Here is a 22,060-nt window from a genome sequence, read left to right as displayed (position 1 = left end):
AACAACAGAAAGAATCCCTAGACGAATTCACTCCCTTCGCATTCACTCCCTGGACGAGCTCAGAGCCCTCAGCGGTTGTGACGGGTTAAACGGTGTCTCCCCAGAAGGGAGAAGACGGAGCCCTAACCCCCGGTGCTCCAGAGCATGCCCTCACCAATCGGGTCACGACAGATGGGACAGGTCACGAGGGCTCACGGCGCAGGAGGCAGGCCTGGCTCCCCAACGGGGAGGCCGCCCGGGGAGAACCCACGGGGGCATCCCGGCGGGGACGGAGCGACAGGTGCACGCCGTCCTCACAGTCCTCAGAGGAACCGAGCGTGCGGACACCCCCCTTTCACACCTGCGGCCTCCAGAACCATGAGACAGCAAGGGCTTGCTGTTTAAGCCACCAGGTGGGTGGTGCCTTGTCACAGCAGTCCTGCTCAGGGCTCCAGACAGTAGCCTCATGGAGGTCGGTCTTTTCACAGAAGCCACTGAGCAGCACGAAAGCAGTCACTAAGTGCCCGTGCACCGACCTCGAGACTAATAACCGTCGTGGTAAATTACAGTAAAGTTGCAAGAAGGTTTCAGAATGTACCTAATTCTCTACAAGTACACTTACACATTTAGACTTCAGTCATTTCTAGATTAACAGAAAATTGACATCACAGAGAAAGAAGTTTCACGGTGAAAATAACTACAAATTTTCCAGGAACCAAATAATGAGTTACCACGAGAACATCTCGAGAACCAAAAAAATACCAAAAAATTACCACTAGAACATCTTGACCACCAACAAAATAATAATAATTCTGCTTTTCCAAACGAAAGGCTTAATCTGCACTGCTCATGCACAGAAACATCACACCTAAAGAAATAACCCACTTTAAAAAAAAAAAAAAAAGAGCAAACCCACTTCTAGGAAGGGAACTAATTCCCTTCCTCGCTGGTGTCTCAAGCCCCCAGCTCTGCCCCACCCCCCACCCTGCCAGAGGCCTTTTTGACCCAAGATTTAAAGAATTTTACTACAGCTGTAAAACTACATTTAGAATTCACTCACCTAGAAAATAACACCACCGTAGGTCTCGAAAGCCACAAAACATTTAAACTCCTCTAAAAACTTTCTCTAGACCACCAGTGCCTTTGATCTGCAGACAATCTGCAATCCCTCCAGACGCACCCTACCTCTGGCTCTGAAAACAGACTAGAAAATGACCCTCTGCACCGAGGCTCCGCTCTCCCAGATCCGGCCCACCAGCTCGGGGGCCAGCAGGAGAGGGCCTGGCTGTCCCCTCTGGAACCTGAAGCGGCCCCGCGACGCACAGCTGGCCGGGCACAAATGCGAGTGGCCCAGCGCTGGGCCTGCTGCTCACCCACGTGTGCCCATCCATTCAGGAAGGGGTGTGAGTGTGTGTGTGTGTGTGTGTGTGTGTGTGTGTGTGTGTGTGAGGGAGTGACGCTGCTCAAGTATCTAGAAAGCCCTGAGCAAAGTGCAAAGACACAGAAGCATGCCCACCCCACCCCCAAACCTACCCGCATGGCGGTCTTCACCCCTGCCCTCAATCAGTATCACGCTGGGCCGATCCCAGAATTTTGAAAACAAGGAATAACAAATTCAGAAGCATCCCTGTTTAAGAACTTGAGAAGCAATACGCTAACTAATTTGGACGTAAATCTAAAAAGATAAAAAATGAAAATTAAGAACAAAACAAAAAAGAAAGAACTTGAGAAGCAAAACATACCTCCACACACACTAGATTTAAAACCCTGAGAAACGATTACAAAAAGGATGATCTTTCCCATTACATTCAACGCGATGACAGAAAGCCTCTGAGTCTAAACATTGCAAACAAAAACTCCCTCGCGTCTTAAATAACACACCTAAGTCAGTGGATTCCACCAGTCTGTCTGCACCACAACTGGCACCAGGTCGGCAGCACCAAAGGCTTTACGGTGAAACGGACCGGTACAGACTCCGGAAGTCTGGAGTCCGGACCAGTAGAGACGACGCTCCGGAAGGAGGGCTCCCGACACACTGGGAACGTTTACCGCCACGCCCGCCCACCCAAGACCCCTCCACCCAGGACTCCAATGCCCCCGGCCACCCTCCACCACCCTTCAGCATCTCACAAAGGAACAAAAACCAGAAATGTAACTTTTATGCAACCAACTTAAATTCGCTCCAAAACCTTGGATTTTGCTCTGCATATTGACAGGTTTATCGTAACAAATACAAATCAAATATATATACGTACATATATATATGTACGTATATATATACACACACGCATACATATACATATAGACATAAATGATTTTTGAAGCTCATTTCTAGTATGGATATAACTTCTCTGAAAACAGCCAAGGATCTCCAAATAAGCCCTGAGTCCCGAGCCTTCCTGCTTCCTGCCTGCAGAAGAACACGACCCGTCCACACCCCTGCTCCCTGCTCGGCGTGGGGCTCTCCTGCCGCTCCGCCCATGGTCCCCACACTGGCTCCTGGCAGGCAGGGCCACGCTCACAGCTTTGCACCCTGGGAAAGGCCACCTAGCTACCCTGTGAAGGGCCCAAGTCAACGTCCACAGGCAGCTCGGTATTTGATTATTAAGATGTTAAGAGTGTTAGGATATTAAGGACACTGGAAGCCCACCGCACATGCAGGCAAGGCCAAGAGGCACTGGGACGAGAGCTAAGGGCTCACCCATCAGGCTGGACATAGGGGATGCTGGGTGCGACACAGATTTATAATGGCAATTCAGAAACGAGATCAAGGAGGGGGGGAGCGGGGGAAGTTTCAAAGTGGCTAAGTATCTGGGGCGCCTGGGTGGCGCAGTCGGTTAAGCGTCCGACTTCAGCCAGGTCACGATCTCGCGGTCCGTGAGTTCGAGCCCCGAGTCAGGCTCTGGGCCGATGGCTCGGAGCCTGGAGCCTGTTTCCGATTCTGTGTCTCCCTCTCTCTCTGCCCCTCCCCCGTTCATGCTCTGTCTCTCTCTGTCCCAAAAATAAATTAAAAAAAAATGTTGAAAAAAAAAAAAAAAAAAAAAAAAAAAACAAAGTGGCTAAGTATCTTTGGTCAGAAATACAAAAGTGAGATAAAAGGGGCCCGACTGATAGCCTACAATTCCGGGGCACGGGCCTGTCCACATTCTTCAGTCGCCCCCCAGGTCGGGGGACCACGAGGCCTGCCCGCTGTAGACTGAAGGGTAAAGTCTGGGCCCACCATGGCTGCAGTTCACTGCAAAGTGAAAATTCATCTTTCGACGTGCTTTGGTTCTATGTATAGACCTCTTCGAAATGTCTGAACCAGGAAGACTGGATGAAAATGTAATAGTATGAAATATGCTTTTAACGTTTTTGAAAAGTCCAACAAATTGACTAAATGTATTTTTAAAAAAACTACGCTGTTTCATATCGTTAGCCATCTTTCTTAAGGGGGGTCTCACCTCTCCAGTGAGACTGTCGCCTGTTTCGGTGGGGACCACGGTGAGGTGCCCACAGCGCTTAACACAGTGATGTGCACCACACACGTGTTCAGACGTACCTGCTAAATGCCACTCTAAAGGGTCTTCTCACGTAGAAACACACACAGACGACACGAACAAGTACAATAACGGGAATTTACTGGAGAAACCACAAGAACGAAGGCAGCTAACACAACAAATCCAGGGTTTAAAAGCCCTTTAATTTTGAGGGTCTTCGATTATAAGCTAAGGTTCCACAAGAACTGAAGCATCTCGCAGAACTAAAAACTAAATATCTTAAATATCTTATCCTAAACAGGTATGAGAACTGTCCTGATGAGTAGTGTGCTTCTAAGAACTCTAATACTTAAATTTTAAAAGCAGCTAATCTACTGGCTGGGTCAATTTTTGTCATCTCTGGGGGAGGAAAAAACGCGGCCAGGCACAGATCCCTGACGACTCAGTGCGCCTACCCCGTGCACCCCCACACACCCCCCGCCCCAGGCACCCCCGCGGCCAGGGCTTCGTGGAAAGGCTCGTCATCGACATCGATGTGCAACGGGCAGATGAGTTGCTGAATGCTGAACACCTTTCATTTATCGCCCGGAACTTATCCAAAAAGTAGTCCGATGTTCTATTTACCTCAGATAAAAATCATAACGTTAAGAATAAGAATAGGACCCCCTCCCCTGCTCATGCTGTCTCTGTCTCAAAAATAAAAACGTTAAAAAAAAATTTTTTTTTTTTTTTAAAGGGTGCCTAGGTGGCTCAGTCGGTTGAGCATCCGACTTCGGCTCAGGTCATGATCTCAGTTTCTGAATTCGAGCCCCGCATCGGGCTCTGTGCCGACAGCTCGGAGCCCGGAGCCTGCTGCGGATTCTGTGTCTCCCCCTCTCTCTGCCCCTCCCCCGCTCATGCTCTCTCAAAAATAAATAAAAACATTAAAAAAAAATTTTTTTAAAAACAACATGTATAGGACCATCCAAAGGGAAAACAAAAATTTTCGACTTTTTTTTGGACAAAACAAAGAATTCTCCAAGTAAAATTAACTGCACATTTGAAAAATACAACAGTATGATTTTCACCCGGATGAAAACTGAAAGTGAGATTACTTTTCTCGGCACTGTGACTTTATCACAAGTGACCGCAGACAAAGGAGCACGGGCCCGGGGCGGGCAGGGACCGTCCGGCAGGGACCCAGCGCCCGGCAGGGACCCGCGGCCCCCAGGCTGGCGGTCTGCTGTGGCACGGGCTGCGCTCCCCCTCTGCCCTCGCGCGTGTTACCTTGGCACCAGACTTCCGCCTGCTTGTCTTCTTCTTACCTTGTCCTGTGTACCTTGGTATCTGAGCATGAGAATAAAATGACATTTTACCACAAAGCATAAATCTGCAAAAAGAAAACTAATTCATCACCAAACTAACAAAGCTTCCGATTAGCAAAGTTCTTAAAACTGGAAACCTGAATCAATCTGTTCCTTTTAGAGGCCCGCTATTTTTTTTTTTTCTCTTGCCTTAACTCTCTTCCTCAAGTGCTTCAACCCACGGGGGACCGCTGGGCCTCACGGCTACCCGGTCACCCGTCCACACCGCGGCCGCAGCCCGCCCCAAGGCAGCTGTGCGGGCAACCGCTCCTCCGGGCCCCGCCGGGCCCGGCTTCCCGAAGCTTCCTCGGGAGCACACGGCACGGGCTCCGAAGTTCGGGCTGGCCCCCAGGCCTGACCACGACTTCCCAGGGTCCCCAGACCCCTCTGTGGACTCCCGGACCGGTAAGGCACCTGCTCTAAGACACAGGCTCTCCTTAGAGCCCAAAATGATTCCGGGAGCACTGAGCCGTAAAGGAAAGCAGGCGAGTGAAAGGTGGGGAAAGTGCCAAAACTCCGAATCCACACGTCAGCGCCGCCGGGAACCGCGTTCCCACCATCGGAAGGCCTCCCGTTGACACGAGTCGGCCGTGGCACCGGGAGCGGCCACGGCCACCGGGAGCAAGGAGGACCGCTCTCTCAATCACCCTTCAAAACGACATCACTGTCCTGTGAGCACGTGGGGCAACGTTCCCCCGCCAGCTAACTTCAACGATCCTCAGCAAAACTCCTAGATCTTGAAACTTAAGTCTGTGCACAGAGAGTTAAGAACATGCGAAAGGCTTTGCTATCTTATCCTGAAGACACACCGCGTGCAGAAGTCGGTGCTGCTAACTGGCTTTAAAAAAATACTGCTACTCTGCTAAAGAGAGAGCGCCCAGAGAGCTCAACGCCGTGGGCTCTGATGTTGTGGAATATGCGTTAATTTGAACCCCTTCACAGCCAGACATTTTCACAGAAAGCAGTGCTGCTCACAAAGGCTCTGACAGCTGGCAATTCATTTAAAGGGTCTTCTTAAACTCACTCACAACCTCCTTCTCTCGGTTACTGTGGTTACGGCCTCCCATGAGCATCAAGGGAAAACCTTCCCCACAGAAAAAGCTCACCAGACCTCGGGGAGAGGGGACCGCTACGCACGGGATGACGGCCCCTTCCCGCGGCGGGAAATAAAGCACCAAACCCTTTGGTCTCCAAATCGAAAAAATGAAAAGGAGCAGCCACATCCCAGAACCGGCGACAACACAGCAGGGACCACTCACGGTGTCTGAGCCCGGGCGTCTGAGAGAGAGAAACCCCCCTCCACCACGTCCGGCCCCTACACGTCGCCTCACCTGGAACCACCCGCACAGCCCCTCCAGCGCGTCACCCTAACCCTGCGGGCTGGAGATCAGAGCGACGGTCCCAACGCCACCCGACCCGACCCCACCCCGGCTAAGACTGGCCGGTTCCACCGGTGCGCGCTGCGCCCAACGGGTCACGGGGCGGCACGCTCCCGAAGCATCCTGCTTCTGCCGCCCTGTTGCCCCCGGCTTCCAGTCCCAGGGTCCCGCTCTAGTCTCGTCCAGGGTGCCAAATCCCTGAGACCGGAAGGCCTCGGCTCAACAACCCATAGCCGCCCCCTACGCACGCAGCCAGAACAAACGTACGTTCGTATGAATCCTCCAAATGGCTCGCTAACATAAAACCCTTGTAATTTATCATCCAAACTGGTCCCCCATCTGCGATATTCAACACAACGATATCCTGGAACCGCAGTCTGGAACCTAGTACCCTCAGGCCAGGAATTTATAAGCGAAGAGTAAGTAAATGTCCTGGCCAGCTGAGGAAGAAGATGTTCAAAGGACCAAACTGAGGAAGAAGATGTTCCAAGGACCACATGAGCCCACAGAGCCCCCAATTCTGTTATTCAACAGCATATTCCTCTCCGGGACACAAAATTCAACACAGTCCCAACCAAGGGAAATAATCTGTAAAACCACACGCTGCATCAGGGGAAAGACGCGTCTTCGCGAAACTACGCAGCGCTGGCGTCAGTCACGCGACGGGAGAGACAGCAGCAGAGTCCCCGTGGCCGGCTCACCTTGCTGGGACTGCTGTGTGCGCTCGTCTTGCCGTCCGGTGACTTCGGTGGAGAATGCACATCAGAGAGATCTAGCGCACCCTAAAACATTTCACGGTTTAAAATTAAAACAGATTCAGAGCAAAACATTAACATACTAATTATGCCTGAACGGAATTGTAGCATTTAGAACTACTACAGGACGTCGGTGTTTTTGTAATTATCGTAAATATTCGTATGAGATTTTCCCCAATTTTGCTACAGCAGAAACAAAACGAAACACACTTAGATCCCAAACACCTAAGTATTTCGCTCAATGACCTGGACCCAGTCTCCCCCCACCCCCCCCCCCCCGCCCCTGCCCAGCCCATGCACGTGAACCCAGCCCGTGAGCCACAGCCACGCTTCCAGACTCGCTTCCCTACCCCGCCGTGTCTCCATCGTGTCTCCATCGTATCAACGAGCAACTCTCAGGAGTCGCCCTCTTCGACGACCACGCCCTTCCCTTCCTCCTCTCTGAGCCCGGTGCCCGTCCAGCCCTGTCACCGCCCGTCACCGCCCACGTCCGCGTCATACAACCACCGTCTGCAGGGCACGGCCGGTCAGCTCTCGGCGCTACGCTAAACACAAAGGAGGAATTCTGCCATGTTTCTTGAACGGAAATCACCTCCTGAAATTCACCCGCTCCATCATCCCAAGCTCTGTGCAACGTATGCGTATTAAACATCGGTCACTTTGCCACAAGAACCCTTCCAACAACCGCAGCTTTTAAACGCGAAAACACGCTGCGCTTCACACCTTTGCTCCTCCGGCGGCCCCGTGACGTTGAGTAACGGCGTCGCCTTCTCCCAGGCTGACCGCCTCCCCTCACCTCGGCAAACTTCTCTTCTTCCCGATTACCCTCCAAGGCCCTAGCCCTCTGCCAAGATATTAGCTCACTCGGTCTGGCTGCTTCTTCCCTCACAGGGGATCTTTTTCTGCCCGTTTGTCTCTGTGTTTACAGCCACCGTCCTGGTCGAGATCCGCCTTCCCCCGATCTCGCCATCTAACCTTCCCAAACGTGTACAAACGTGTACCTCCCGTGTACGCAAGTCTACAAAAGCTTCCCACGGACGTGAACGCCCGATCTGTTAAGAATGCCTGTCCCCAACAGAGGCCTGACGTGAGGAGAGAGGGCCGGGCCACAGCAGGCACGGCCACAGGCAGGTGGGGCCAGGGCTCAGCTCCAACGGCAGCCAGCGGGGAGAGAGGACGAACAAGGGGCAACATCCCAAAAGGCAGAGTGGAAGAGAGGCTGGGAATGAGAAACTCCCCGGCCGGATGCGGGGGTGAGGTACCACTGCAGGGGCACAAGGCATCAGAAGGCGAGAAAGCAAAAGCCACTTTCAAGGACGAGCAATCTGCCTCAAGCTCAAGGTCCCACGTTTCAAAAAAAGACGTAAGGCCAGAAAGACGAGTCGATGAGTCGACGCGTCAAGACTGAGGAATCTGGACGCTGCCTGGTTGCCATCACACGGTGACTGCAATTTCCAAAGAGGAAAGGAACAGATAAAGAGCTGAGCTTCAACACGGAGCCGGCAAGAGCGAAGCGTGCAGACCGAGCGCCGAGGGCACCCGCAGGTGCCGCTGAGCTGGACGGGGGCGACCACGAGGTGCTCCCGGGGAGGACAGGGCTCACCAGGGGCAGTGCAGACCGGCGAGTGCGGGACTCCACGCGGGGGCACATCCGACACCCTCTGCCAAATCAACTCAAAGTCCCGGGCGAGGATGCGGGCCCGGCAACGGGATTCTTCAGGTGGTTTAAAATGCAATTTGGGTCAAGGCATCACTAACTGAGTTCAGTGGGCTTAATCCACAGCTGGTTTTCTTCCCCAGGGTCAGAAGTCAAAGATTAATTTTAAAAAAACCTACCATTTTTTATTTCACTATATAAATGACAGGCTTCCTCTCAAAGTTATGAACACTAGTGAATGACAGAAGAGCCAAAATGGACACCCGTGAGTTCCCTACTTTAAATATGAACTTGACTCCGGATTTATTTGTGTGCACCCACACGCACACGCACACACGAAGTACACACCCCAATATTAAGAGGGGAAAAGTAGCAGAAAGTAGGTATCTCACAGCGGTCTCTGACCTCGTGACGCCACGGAAGCCTCCTCCAGGCCCGTCCGACAGACCGCGGCCGTGACACGGGTTAGGCTGATCGGGGAGGCGCCGGGGCCTCCGGTCACGACGACGGAAGAAGGCACCGCTGAGTTTCCATTTTCAGACCGAACCCACTAGGACAGACAGCTCTGACCGGGTCCCGGCTTGAGGCCGACCCCCCGTCCACAGCACACAGAGCTGGCCGGTGACGGCGGCTTCAGGCGGGACAGGGAGTCCTCCTGACAGAGGGACCGACCGAGGCCACCAGGGGAGAGGCAGCTCCTCGGAGCGGGACCGAGGAGGCACAGGCACACGACCGACACACACAGAGAAGCGGGGGGCGAGAGCTGGGGCTGCGCGGTCACGCGGGAGGAGGCGGATTTGTGTGTCTCGTGCGGCTTCCGCTCGGTCAGAAGATAAAGCCGGTTTTTTCACACAGGACTCAGACGCCCGAGTGAGCTGACCAGGCGGGGATGTTTGTGAAGGGCTGGAAATCCTGGTTTCGAGCCGGGAGGAGGCACTGAGCTGGATGTGGGGAGTCCTCCAGACGGGAACGGTAACAACACGAGACACGGTGGCAACACAGGCCAAACCTTACGAGACCTCTACGTGCCCGGACGACCTCGGTCCTCACTACGACCCTCGAGGCTCATTTCTAGTCTCTCCGTCTCCTAGGTGAGGACCCAGGGCGCGTGAAGGGTGAGCGACCTCCGGGAGGTGACCCCAGCAGCCCGGCTCCGCGTCGGAGCCAAGGCTGGCGCGTGAGGGAGGGACGGCGAACCAGAGACGACGACGACGCGGGTGGCCGGCACTGCAGGGAGATGGACCGAAGGGCGACCCGGAAGGAAAGAGGAGGGCAGGCAGACAGACACGGCTCACCACCACCCACTGGCCCAGGAGAGAGCAGGAAGCGAGACGGTCTGGAGTTCGTTAAGTTTACGCGACTTCTTCTTCGCCACTAGCTGGTACGACGCCCGTCCCATGATAAGCACCACCAGACACTGGGGAAACAACTACAAACGAGTGAAATTACACCCACAAGCTGAGCGACAACGTGGGCTCTGCGTGGGCTGACTTGCTCACCCACCGGGACGCGGGTCTGCTTCCTGCCACTCGGAGCACCTTCCCGGTCCTGTCCCCTCCTGTCCTCCCGCAGCAAGATGGGGTTTAACGACTGTTAACGACCGCTGCCCCCGGGGCGCCCAGGGGGGCTCAGCCGGTTAAGCGTCCGGCTTCGGCTCAGGCCATGATCTCCCGGTTCATGGGTTCAAGCCCCGCATCCGGCTCTGTGCCGACAGCTCAGAGCCTGGAGCCTGCATCGGGTTCTGTGTCTCCCTCTCTCTCTGCCCCTCCCCTACTCATGCTCTGTCTCTCTCCCACCCTCTCTCAAAAATAAGTAAACACTGAATTAAAAAAAGAAACCACTGCCCCCTTTAACTAACCTTCCTGCTCGTAAAATGCTCAGAACCAATCACTTACTGGATGCTCCCTCTGGTATCAGGAGCGTCACATCAACGTCTGTTTCCTTACGTGAGCGCATTCCAGCTTGAATAGCTCTCAACTCTTCTAGTCCAAGAAACGTTCTCATATCTTATCTTTTCATTGCAAGTGTCTGTTAGGCCTTACATGTAACAGGTGCTCAGTCAGGCTTTCCTGATGTTCAAAGATCCTAACAGAAAATAAACTCTGAGGCTGTGTACGTGGCAGTGCGCAACCCCCACAACCTTACCTATAAATCCGGGACTCGTGGGACTAAAAGCACACCATCAGCCAGGTGTCTGAGACGACTACCATACCATCCACGTCTGTGAGGCAACGTCTTTACGTAAAGCTAACGTTTGCAAATAGAAATCAGACCATTAAGCTCATTAGTGGGATTTCTAAACAAAAGGAGTAAGAACACAGAAGCTTGAAAATGTCCAGAAACTAAGCATGACCAACAGCTTCACCGGCTCTATGTCTCTTTCTCAAAAGCTTTCAAGTTCAAAGTGGCGTTAACCAGCCTCTAATGCAGCCCTGTTGTCTGAAATGGTAACCAGACGGCGGCTAACGACAAGCGCAGTGTCCTCCACGCTTCGCGTGCACGAACTCCTGCATCCGGCTCTGCGATGCCCATGAGGCGGCCTCTCTCCCCACCCCACACGGGAGCCACTGGGGAGGGACGGCTCACCTAGAGCCAACGGCTAGCGGGTGGACGAGCCGGACCCCGTTCCAGGGAGCCTGGCCCCTGACCCCAACACCCCCACGTCCGTCTACACAACGAGTGCAGCTCCAGACTGGGAGCTACCACTTCTCCGATTTTCCTCAACATGTGCGTTTATACAATCCGAGTGTGTTTCGTTTTGCTTTAAGGGAACAGCTTCTTTCCGTTTAAACTCTGATTCACTATGTATGCAAACACGTGTGTGGCTCTAATACTTAAAATAGAAAAAGATAACGAAGGCTAGGACTGTACTCACCTCCCCATTGGTTGATCCTTTTTCTTTCTGTTGACAACGTCTGATCACTTCTAATAATAAAGGTCCACCCACAGTACCTTCTGCTTCAATAATACCTAGGTCTCGGGCTAAATTCTCTCGACCGTCAAGACCTTGAAACTAGGGCAGAAATAAGGCGTGAGAAGTAAGATATAAACTGCACAAAAGTATGCAAATTACTTTCAGAGATTAAACAAAAATATTTTTGAAACTGAAAGAGATCTCTAAACTCAGAGAGACCATTTTTCTAACAAATAAAATGCTTATTTAAAAAAAACTATCTAGGGGCGCCTGGGTGGCTCAGTCGGCTGAGCCTCTGACTTTGGCTCAGGTCATGATCTCACGGTCTGTGAGTTCGAGCCCCACATCGGGCTCTGCCTCCCCCTCTCTCTGCTCCTCCCCCACTCACACTCTGTCTCTCTCTCTCTCTCTCTCTCTCTCTCTCTTTAAATTTAAATACACTTGGGGCGCCTGGGTGGCTCAGTCGGTTGAGCCTCCGGCTTCGGCTCAGGTCATGATCTCGCAGTTCATGGGTTCAAGCCCCGCATCCGGCTCTGTGCTGACAGCTCAGAGCCTGGAGCCTGCTTCGGATTCTGTGTCTCCCTCTCTCTCTGCCCCTAACCCACTCGCATTCTGTCTCTGTCTCTCTCAAAAATAAACAAACATTTAAAAAATGTTTTTTTAATTATCTCTTTCCTTTACCAAGTCCCTACACCCAAAGTCCCCATTAATGGGTGTCGTCAGGCCACAAAAGACTCCTTTCAAAGTTCTATGAGGCAGCACTGGAACCAAGTAGCTACAGCGCAGGCGGCTTTTATGAAAAACAGATAATCAACTACCAAAGAAATCTCTACGCAAGACACTGCAAATTGTCAAATTTCATGAAGTTTCGGCTTAACCAAACCCACTTGTGACGGAGACAGTTTCAAACGGTAGACGCAAAAGTCATCGTTCTTACTGTGCTAGTTTCAGGCTGAAAAACGGCCAAGGTGAAGTCAAGGTTGAAAAACTGAAGAAATTCTGCAACAAGACCAGCCACCAGCCGGCCTGCAAAAAAGCGAGAGCTGATGAGCAGATGCCTCCCCTCCAGGAACCCCGAAGCCTCCTCGCGGACACCATGAGATAAGACCGACCCACTGATGGGAAAACGAGGCTTCTAAACCGTTTCACCGCAAACTGATCTGAGAGGAACACGGTCACGCAATGAAAATCTCAAGTCTCCTCGTTTTTCTCGTAGGATCATCAGTTTGGAGCCAACTGTTAATCGGACAACTTGACATTTCACAGGTGGGCTCGAGCGTTCCGCTCCTTAGAGCGCTTTCAGCCAACAATTTCCCATGACCGATGATATTTAAACAACTTAACAGTTGTTCAATAAGTGGCAATTTTAAAGTGAGGAGTTGTAAGAATCACAGACCTCAAAAAACATCTCAAACCCCTGCTCTCTCCGAAACGGAGCCATCATTTGAAAATCCGGAGAGAGACAAAACAAACAAGAACCAGCTGAACATCTTACCATCTCTCGTGTTCAAGAACTTTCTCAGGCTCTCATTGACTAGTGGAGTTTTGTTCTGTTGAAAAACGAAACACTGTGTCATGTGTTTATCCTAAAAACAACTACGACATGTGGTTTAACATTTAATGTTTTGGCAAAGATATAAATGAGATACGGTCACTCGCAAAATTACGGTCAAGCCCATTCCAAAACTCTTAAGTACTATAAAAACTCTTCCGTACTACTTAATGTTTCAAACTTAATTAAAAGAAACTATACGTGAAATGTGTATTTATTTATAATTGGTGGGGTGCCTGGGTGGCTCAGTGGGTTGAGCATCTGACTTCAGCTCAGGTCATGATCTCGTGGTCTGTGAGTTCAAGCCCAAGTCGGGCTCTGTGCTGACAGCTCGGAGCCCGGAGCCTGCTTCCGATTCTGTGTCCCCCTCTCTCTCTTCCCCTCCCCCGCTCACGCTCTGTCTCTCTCTCTCTGTCAAAAATAAGTAAACATTAAAAAAAATTTATTTATAATTGGTAAACACTTCATAAACTGCTTATTAAACTACTTCAGGGCCTAGATCTTCAAGCACTCCTGCAAAATGACATTACATTTACTTACAAAAACAACTGCTTATTATTCCAAACACGTGAAGCTGACATTTTGTCGCCGGGCACATCCACCATTTATAGCACGCTTTCAGTGAGCGGGACTCAAATTACACACACACTTGCTACTCCCCGCTCGTCAGCAGTATGTGAGATGATTTTCTGCAGTGCACAGGCCAGCTTATTTCTGTCATTAGACGTTTATTCAGATACAGGAAAAATACTTGTGGGTCACCCCAGCTTCCTTAAGCAGACTGAACTACAGGTATAACGGGGGTCTCACGCTCCACCAACGGGACTGTAAATGGTGCAATCGCTTGGGAAAGTAATCTGGCCATGTTTTCAAAAGCTAAAACTACCCCTGCCCTATGACCCATCTGTCGGTATTTTCTCGAAGAAAAGCACGGATCCAAGCAAAGATGTGCACGTGAACGTTCACAGAAGCCCCGTTTGTAAGAAACCTGGCAACAAGTCAAAAGTTCATCCCCAGGTGAGTAAACAGCCACGTGACCACACAGCGGGCACTACGCGGGAGGGGGATGGGACCAGCCAGCAACACAAAGGACATGAAGCATCTCGAAGCATCTCGAAGCATCACGCGGAATGAACGCAGCCAGGTCGAGGAAGAAAGGAGCCTATGCTGCAGGATTCCACTTGAATGGCACAGGCATGGATGCACTTACAGGCCTCACAGGCATGGCACTTACAGGGCTGGGAAGGGTGTTACAAAGAGGTCTGAGGAAGCTTTCGAGGGTCAGGACACGGCCACTCTCTTAACTGCCTCCTGGTTGCATAAATTTGTTAACATGTAACACGTTGTACATTTAAGTATGTTGAATTTACAGTGGGTCAATTCTCTCAATAAAGTTGTTTTTAAAACACCAAAGATAAGGAAGGGAAAGAAGACAAAGGTCCTTGGGGCGCCTTGGGGGTCCTTGGGGGGCTCAGTCGGTTGAACGTCCGACTTCGGCTCAGGTCATGATCTCGCGGTTCGTGGGTTCAAGCCCTGCGTTGGGCTCTGTGCTGACGGCTCGGAGCCTGGAGCCTGCTTCCGATTCCATCTCTGGTTCTCTCTGCCCCTCCCCTACTCATGCTCTGTCTCTCTCTTGTCTCAAAAATAAACATTAAAAAAAAAAAAAAAACACGGAGGTCCTTAATAGGTTGGTCTAGGGAATTTTAAGACAGTGAGTCGACTGAAATACTTAAAGAAAGTGGAGGGTCAAGATCAGATGTGGATAAAAACAGCCAATCGGGGAGCACTGTGGAGAAGGACCTCAGGAAGACAGCGAGGGACACGAGCAAAGGGGAGACTAGAGGGAAGGAATGGGCAAGGTGGAAAAGAAGTAGCTGAACACAGGCTAGGAGGGCAGCAGAGAACCTCAGACATCTCAGGTACAGTATGACACAGCCAGGCAACTCACTGGACACACAGAAAGAGCAGGGTCCAGGCACCTCTCTGATGTCCAGCTTGGATACAGAGCTGTCCCCGTGAGCCCAATCGGTCTAGCAGGTGCTGTGACAGGTCTGAGGCTCACGCTATGGATCAAAGCTGCAGGGCCGAAGTCACTGCTGTGGCCAAGGTCATCGGGGAGAGAACACAGAACGAGAACCACCAGATAACGCGCCAGGGATTTAAGCAAGGTGCACAGGACAAAGATCACGCTAAAGGAACCAAGGAGGGGTCAAAAGGAAAAAAGAAGAAAACAGAAAAAAGTCCCAAAACTCCGGGGAGATTTTCAGGGAGAGAAGGATTAAGAATGCCAAATGCTGCAAATAACTAAGATAGGTAAGAACTAAAATACAGTCAATAAGGAGATTCTTCTTGACCTCAGCAAAAGGAATTACTTAGATATAGCAGATTTAAAACCAATTTAAATGGACTGAAGATGTTAATGGATTCAAGGATGCCTAGAACTTAAGAGATAAGACCTGCACGCTCTTTCCAAACTTGGCTGTGAGGGGAAGAGCCAGCGGGGTACTAAAAGCGGAACATGAGTCAAGCAAACAGTTAAGGGAGAGCCCAAAGACACAGCAAGCGGCTAAGGAGCTGAGAGTACCTAGAAGGCAAAACGCAAAGTGACCACTGATGGACGAGACAGAGCCTCCTCCGCCAAAGCAGGAAGGAAAGAGGCACAGATAAATACAGATGCGGGCAAGCTTTTCCTGGCCTGAGCGACAGATGGGGGCGGGGCACACACCAATCGTCAGGACTGGATGCTTCTATTTCCCTGTGAAGCAAGAAACGACAGTGGCCGTTGAGAGTGGGGGGAACGGGAGGTGGAAGTCCGCGTGGGCCGAGCGGGAGGTGCTGAGCAAGACGCAGGGCCTGCTCGGACCCAGCCGAGGCCGGCACCCAGCAGCCAGTCACAGCAGCAGGCCACGCTGGGTGACCGCTCTAGCACACACGTGCACAAGCAGGGAGGGGAGCAGTCTGCTGAATTGAAGGACCTTCGTGGCTTTTCCCAGCGCAAGTATGGCTGGAAGGCGAGGCAGCTGCGGTTTCTGAGACACAGGCCACGGGGTCCAGACAAGTCAAGAACAGAGGGCAGCCGAGAGAAGACGGACACCTGGACAAACACAGAAGGGCCAGGAATCGAAGCGCTTCAGGAAGTTTGTGGGGCGGGCACAGGCACCTAAGTCTAAAGAGGTAAGGAGATTAGACGGATTTGCCACAGAGGACGGTGAAGACCCTGATCGTGGAGTGACTGTCGCCGACCAGTTCCCGAATACTTATTCAGAGTGGTGGTGAGACTGTGTGCTCCCACCGGGCGGGTGTTCACAATGCACACTGACACAGTAAAGGTCCCGAAGGATCCTGCCGGGAACTCGCCGACCACGGAACCATTTCTTCAAGCAGCTCCTATGACCTTGTTTTCCAGACTTCCCCTACGGGAAGGGATCTGCACCACCTAAGAATTACCACCAGCCTCAGACTTACCGTGGGACCTTAACTTTCTTTAGATTACTCCAAACAATCTAAAATACAGGCAAAAAGAGAGTCATTTTGCCTCCCTTCCAATAGCAAAGAAATGTAATCCTTAATAACTCAAACTCCTCGCCGGCTACACGCTACTGTAAGCAGCATTTTAGAAAGATCTCTAAGTAATTAAAAATCAAACATCAACGAACAGGATAATATTGAAATTTGTAGATTTCATACCTCTACTTTTTCTTGCTCTTCTAGGGCTAAAAACACAGCTGCTCGGAGTTCAGCCTTTTTTTTAAAGGGGGTAAAGGAACACAAATGGTTTCAAGGCAATTTTCATGGCAAGAAGCGCACACATACGGCGTACGTTCCACGGGCGCCATCCCCACCGTCTAAAAGCCAAACAAGGAAAACCAACGGCGGGCAGGTACCGGCGGGGAGGTCAGGAGGCGCGCCGCGAGCTCTCTCCGCCGCCCCCCGCGTTCCCCCGGGGCCCAACCCCCCCGGGCCTGGCCCCGCTTTCGCGCCCGCGACCACGCCAACTAGTTCTGGCGCCGCCCGAGGAGAAAGAAGTCCTCCCGGGGTGACACGCCGCAGCTGGGACCGCGACCACCCGCACCGGGGGCAGGGGGAGGGACCGCCTCGCCCGCGCGCCGCGCGCCACCCGGGGGCTCCCCGCGCGGACGGCCTCGAGCTCGCCCGCCCCGCCCCGCCCCGCAGGGCCCCGCCCCCCACCCCGCGGCCCAGACGCGGCCCGGGCGGCCGGTCCCACGCGCGCCGCGACCCTTTGTGACGCCCGCCGCCCGCAGAGGCCCTGCGGCCCGCGGGCGGCCGGCATCCCCGCGTCCAGGCGCGGCCCGGCCCGGCCCACCTTGATGCGGTTCAGGACCCCGCTGTTCTCCAGCGTCTGCACCAGCAGGTCTCGCAGCTCCGTGTCCTCCTCCGGCACCACCGCGGCCGCCGTCGCCGCCATCTTGCTTCTCCAAGACAACCGCCCAAGCCGCGCCAACGGCCAACGGCCGCCGCCGATTCCGCTCGGCGCGCGGCGACGCGGCCGAGACCACGCCCCCGGCGCCGGCGCGAGCCCGCCCCCACGTCGGGGGCGGGACCAGGGGCGTGGGTGGGCGGGGCCTGCGGGAGGGGGGGGCGGGGCCCCGGCTGCCCGCGGGCCGCTGGCAGAGGCGGGGGCTTTTTTTTTTTTTTTTTTTTTTTTTTTTTCAACGTTTTTTATTTATTTTTGGGACAGAGAGAGACAGAGCATGAACGGGGGAGGGGCAGAGAGAGAGGGAGACACAGAATCGGAAACAGGCTCCAGGCTCCGAGCCATCAGCCCAGAGCCTGACGCGGGGCTCGAACTCACGGACCGCGAGATCGTGACCTGGCTGAAGTCGGACGCTTAACCGACTGCGCCACCCAGGCGCCCAAAGGCGGGGGCTTTGAGGGAGGCGGTGCGGGTGGGGACGCAGCGCTGCGGTGCGTCGTCATTGAAATGGTACTACATCGCAGGCATGAATAAATCGTGTGCTTTGAAGGTTGGATGCGTTCCCACCGACCAAAGGGACGCCCAGTCCTGCTCAGCCCCGGGCGCAGCGGGGCGGGTGGAGGGTCGGTGTCCGAGAAGCTTGAGACGGTCCCGGTGTCGCGTGCAGGCTGCCCCTGCAGACACACTGCAGCTGGGAAAGTCCTGATGTCTGCCTCGCTTCCGTGGTGGAGCCGAACTGTGTGCACACATGCGTCTGGGTGTGTGTGCACGCGCGCACCGCGATAGAGCCTGCACGCACATGCATGCATGCCTGTATGTAAATGTGCTCTTCAAGAGGAGCTTGTGAAAACATGCGTGTGTGTGCACGCGCTCACCGAGAGATAGCGTGCACAGACACGTACACACGTATATACACGCACTTCCCGACAGCCTCTACTTCCATGCAGGTATGTGCGTGCACACGCTCACCGATAGAGCCAGTGCATACGTCCCTGTGTGTGTGTGTGCACATGTCACAGAGAGAGAGCCCCGGAGCATGTACCGGATATACTGAAAGGAGGTACTGGGGGACTTACTATTCAGTGTCAATTATAGAAAGAATTGTCGGTTGCAGGTCTCAAGAGAAACGTGGTCAACAGGAAAGAACCATCAATCACAGGCCCCAACAAGGAAAACTGCACTGCATCGTCTAGAAAAAATCAGCCTCTGCTGCACTTCAGCCAGTGAGAAATCATCACCACCCTGAACTCCTGCTTTTCTCCAGAGGACTTTGGTTCAAAACACCCCCTCCCAGTCCCCCCACTTCTCCACAAAATAACTTTCCGTCCTTTGTTTGGAGGACTTACTATGGTTTTGCAGAGGTTTGCATGTCCTAAATTGCAATTCTCTGTTCTCCCAAATAAACCCGTTTTTGCTGGTGAAATAACTGCCTTCTACTTTGTGTGGGTTTTTTTTTTTTTTTTTGCTTCTAGTTTTTTTAATGTTTTATCTATTTATCGAGACAGTGAGCACCAGCAGAGGAGGGGCAGAGAGAGAGGGGGATCGGAAGCAGCTTCGACCTAACAGGCTGACAGCAAGAAGCTCAATGCGGGAGCCAGGAGAACTTGACCTGAGCCAAAGTCGGACACTTAAACCGACTGAGCCACCCGGGCGCCCCCTGTGACTTCTGTTTTTGAGGTTAACAATACATGTGTGTATGTGTGAATATGCGCATGTGCACAGTGAGACAGAAAGTGCATATTTACACTGGGGTACAGTGCGTTTAAGAGAACGTTCAACATGCTGCTGTGCCGTTCCTCACACTCTGCATGTTTCCATAGTTTTTTGTTGTTTTTTTTTTTTTTAATTTTTTTTTTCAACATTTTTTATTTATTTTTGGGACAGAGAGAGACAGAGCATGAACGGGGGAGGGGCAGAGAGAGAGGGAGACACAGAATCGGAAACAGGCTCCAGGCTCCGAGCCATCGGCCCAGAGCCTGACGCGGGGCTCGAACTCACGGACCGCGAGATCGTGACCTGGCTGAAGTCGGAGGCTTAACCGACTGCGCCACCCAGGCGCCCCCCCATAGTTTTGCAATAACGTGTTGGGAAGGTGAGGAAATCCAGAACTATGAGGAAACTGGTAAGAGAAAGTGTGGATTCTAGAACCCCACCCTGGGACCCTCACTGGGTCTCACTGGGTCGCCTCTTCTCCGCACCAGCAGCGTCTTTTATAATTGTATACAGAAATGTTACATACACACATACTTCTCCCCTTCCATAATTTTCATCCTACGCTTACTTTTTAATTTACTGGTTTCACTTAATAAGTCCTGAGCATCTTTTGATTTTGTACACATAGATTCTATGTACACATAGATTCTACCTCATTCTTTAATTCCCGCATAGTATTCGGTGTAAGGGTGCTCCAAATACTAGTCTTTGTAATTACGCTAGGATGTGTTTGAATTTGTTCTGGTTACCGTGGAAGTAATGTGTACTGATGATTAAAAATCCGAACAAAATACACCTGTCATGAGCACAAGGTGAGGTAGGGAAGGACTGAATCACTATATCGAACGCCCGAAACTAATATCACACTGTACGTTAACCAACTGGAACTAAAAAAGAAAATCTTTTCTAGCAAAACACAATTGTCCTAACACTCAGGTTATTCATCATTAAGTATTTATAAAATATTTGTTGAGGAATCTACCCAAAAAATCCAAACAAAATGGGAAAATATTAAAAGTAAAAGTGTGCACATCTTTCCTGCTCACCTAGCCACCACCCAGGACCACACTCTAGACCCAACCACCATAAAGTCTGTTTTTAATTCCCCTGGTTCGTTTCATATCAGTCTAAACGCTATACACTTACATCTTGAACCAACCAGGAATGGTGTCTTCCAAAGAATAAAAATTTATCTTCCAACTCCTAATTCTTAAAATTGTGTTACTTTTCATTTCACTGGTGGGGACTGTGTGACTTTGAACTGTCTAGCTAAATCATCATTTGTCCATTTCACACACGACCTGCTGCCTCCCTGCCCTGGGAGATGTGGAAATTAGCATATCTGCACTCTCTCGGCTCCCCGCCCCCTCCCTCCCCCACATCACCGGTCCTAATGTTGTCAGTTTGATTCTTGTTTTTATACTGTCAAGAATTTACATTCTTGGGGCGCCTGGGTGGCGCAGTCGGTTAAGCCTCCGACTTCAGCCAGGTCACGATCTCGCGGTCCGTGAGTTCGAGCCCCGCGTCAGGCTCTGGGCTGATGGCTCGGAGCCTGGAGCCTGTTTCTGATTCTGTGTCTCCCTCTCTCTCTGCCCCTCCCCCGTTCATGCTCTGTCTCTCTCTGTCCCAAAAATAAATAAAAAAAAAAAAAAAAAAAAAAAAAAGAATTTACATTCTTTCCCTAATTACATCTTTCAAACTTTGTAGGTTGGCCAGAAAACCATCCACAGCATTCACAATATTAGGGGTGTAACAGGTCTGTTAGGCGAAGCCCACAAGCCTTTGAAATGAACCTTTTGCTGCTCCCTGGACCATCCTCCAACTGCCAGCCCCCGAGGCGATCTGCCTGCGGGCTTTTCTGGCCACCAGAGCTTGCCCTGCCCGTGTTTGGGGAAGCCCTGCAGTGCCAGGGAAACACCCCCTCCTGAGAGCACCTCAACCCCTGGTGCAAGTGGATAAGGCCCCCCTGACTTGCTCCCCAGTGGGGGAAGGGAGGGCACTTCAACACTAGCCTCCATGGTCCCGACCTGAGCGCCAGTTAACTAGAAATCTGCCTGATAGCACAGCCTCTACGGGATCCCAACCTGCCTTGTCCCATTGCCCCCACCCCCCTGTGCCGTTTGCTGGGGTCCCCTCTCAACTTTATGTCTTAGGGTCTGCTTCCGGGGCACCGGAACCAAGACAGTTACCCCAGGCTCGGTCATGTAAAGCAGGTCCTAGGGATGGGGCCCCGGAATTGGATGGCTCACCAGCCAAATGCCAGGGAGGAGCCGTTGCTGATGGGAGCGGGGTGGTCTCAATGCTGGCGGGTGCAGCGGCAGGTGGATAGGACAAAGTAGGAGAGGACACGTGGAGGGAGGGGGGTCCCGGCTTGGGCCACCTCTCTAGCATTGGAGATGGGGAAAATGGTACTTTTAAAGATTCAGGAGTCAGATTTTTTTTTTTAAATGATATCAAAGAGCTGAGGGAAGAGGATGACAGGTTCAAGTCAACCAACTGTCACCCCAGGGCCTGGTGTAAAAAACAGCCCTCGTGAGCCAGAAACTCCCATGACATCCCATCCGCAGCTTGAAATCCACTGCAGTAGGAAACTCTACGGACATCAGCAACTGCTATAAAGTAGGGCTTCGTATTTAAAGGGAGAGTCAGTTGTTAAGCATCTACTAGTACATCTTGGCATTCACTCTGCTTCCGGACCTGAGGGTTTATACTGTCTGTTCATTCGCAAAGCCTCTAGTCCTAAGCTTCAGACTCCTCAGCTGTGAAGTGTCAACCTGTCCCGCAGAGTTTGGCCACGTAAAATAAGACCGCTTGTTGGAAGTCACATCTATTTCCTGATATCGAGAAAGCATCT

General features: G+C 52.1%; 1 protein-coding gene and 1 long non-coding RNA gene across 6 annotated transcripts in view; one reads left to right on the top strand and one right to left on the bottom strand.

Moving 5' to 3' along the window:
• Positions 1-17,601, bottom strand: part of CEP43 (centrosomal protein 43) — a 30,798-nt gene extending 13,197 nt beyond the window's left edge. The window contains exons 1-7 of one of the 5 annotated variants that reach the window (XM_058735887.1): positions 17,383-17,585; positions 16,746-16,799; positions 13,002-13,056; positions 12,444-12,532; positions 11,468-11,605; positions 6,882-6,962; positions 4,725-4,784 (exon numbers count right to left, since the gene is read on the bottom strand). In XM_058735887.1, coding sequence (XP_058591870.1) covers positions 4,725-4,784; positions 6,882-6,962; positions 11,468-11,605; positions 12,444-12,532; positions 13,002-13,056; positions 16,746-16,799; positions 17,383-17,484 — 579 coding nt within the window. In that variant the 5' untranslated portion in view covers positions 17,485-17,585. Of the gene's footprint in view, positions 1-1,100; positions 1,104-4,724; positions 4,785-6,881; positions 6,963-11,467; positions 11,606-12,443; positions 12,533-13,001; positions 13,057-16,745; positions 16,800-17,382 lie in introns of all 5 variants that reach the window. The other 4 variants (XM_058735891.1, XM_058735888.1, XM_058735889.1 and 1 more) reach the window with 4 other exon arrangements.
• On the top strand, positions 17,078-18,916 carry LOC131515183 (uncharacterized). Its single transcript, XR_009263499.1, has 2 exons — positions 17,078-17,430; positions 18,608-18,916. It is a non-coding gene; the product is annotated as an uncharacterized LOC131515183 (long non-coding RNA).
• Positions 18,917-22,060: the final 3,144 nt, after the last annotated feature.

The sequence above is a fragment of the Neofelis nebulosa genome, chromosome 6, assembly GCF_028018385.1.
Source record: "Neofelis nebulosa isolate mNeoNeb1 chromosome 6, mNeoNeb1.pri, whole genome shotgun sequence".
In the NCBI taxonomy this organism is placed as follows: Eukaryota; Metazoa; Chordata; class Mammalia; order Carnivora; family Felidae; genus Neofelis; species Neofelis nebulosa.
The sequence above is the reverse complement of the archived record's forward strand: the minus strand, read 5'-3'. Positions and strand labels throughout refer to the sequence as shown.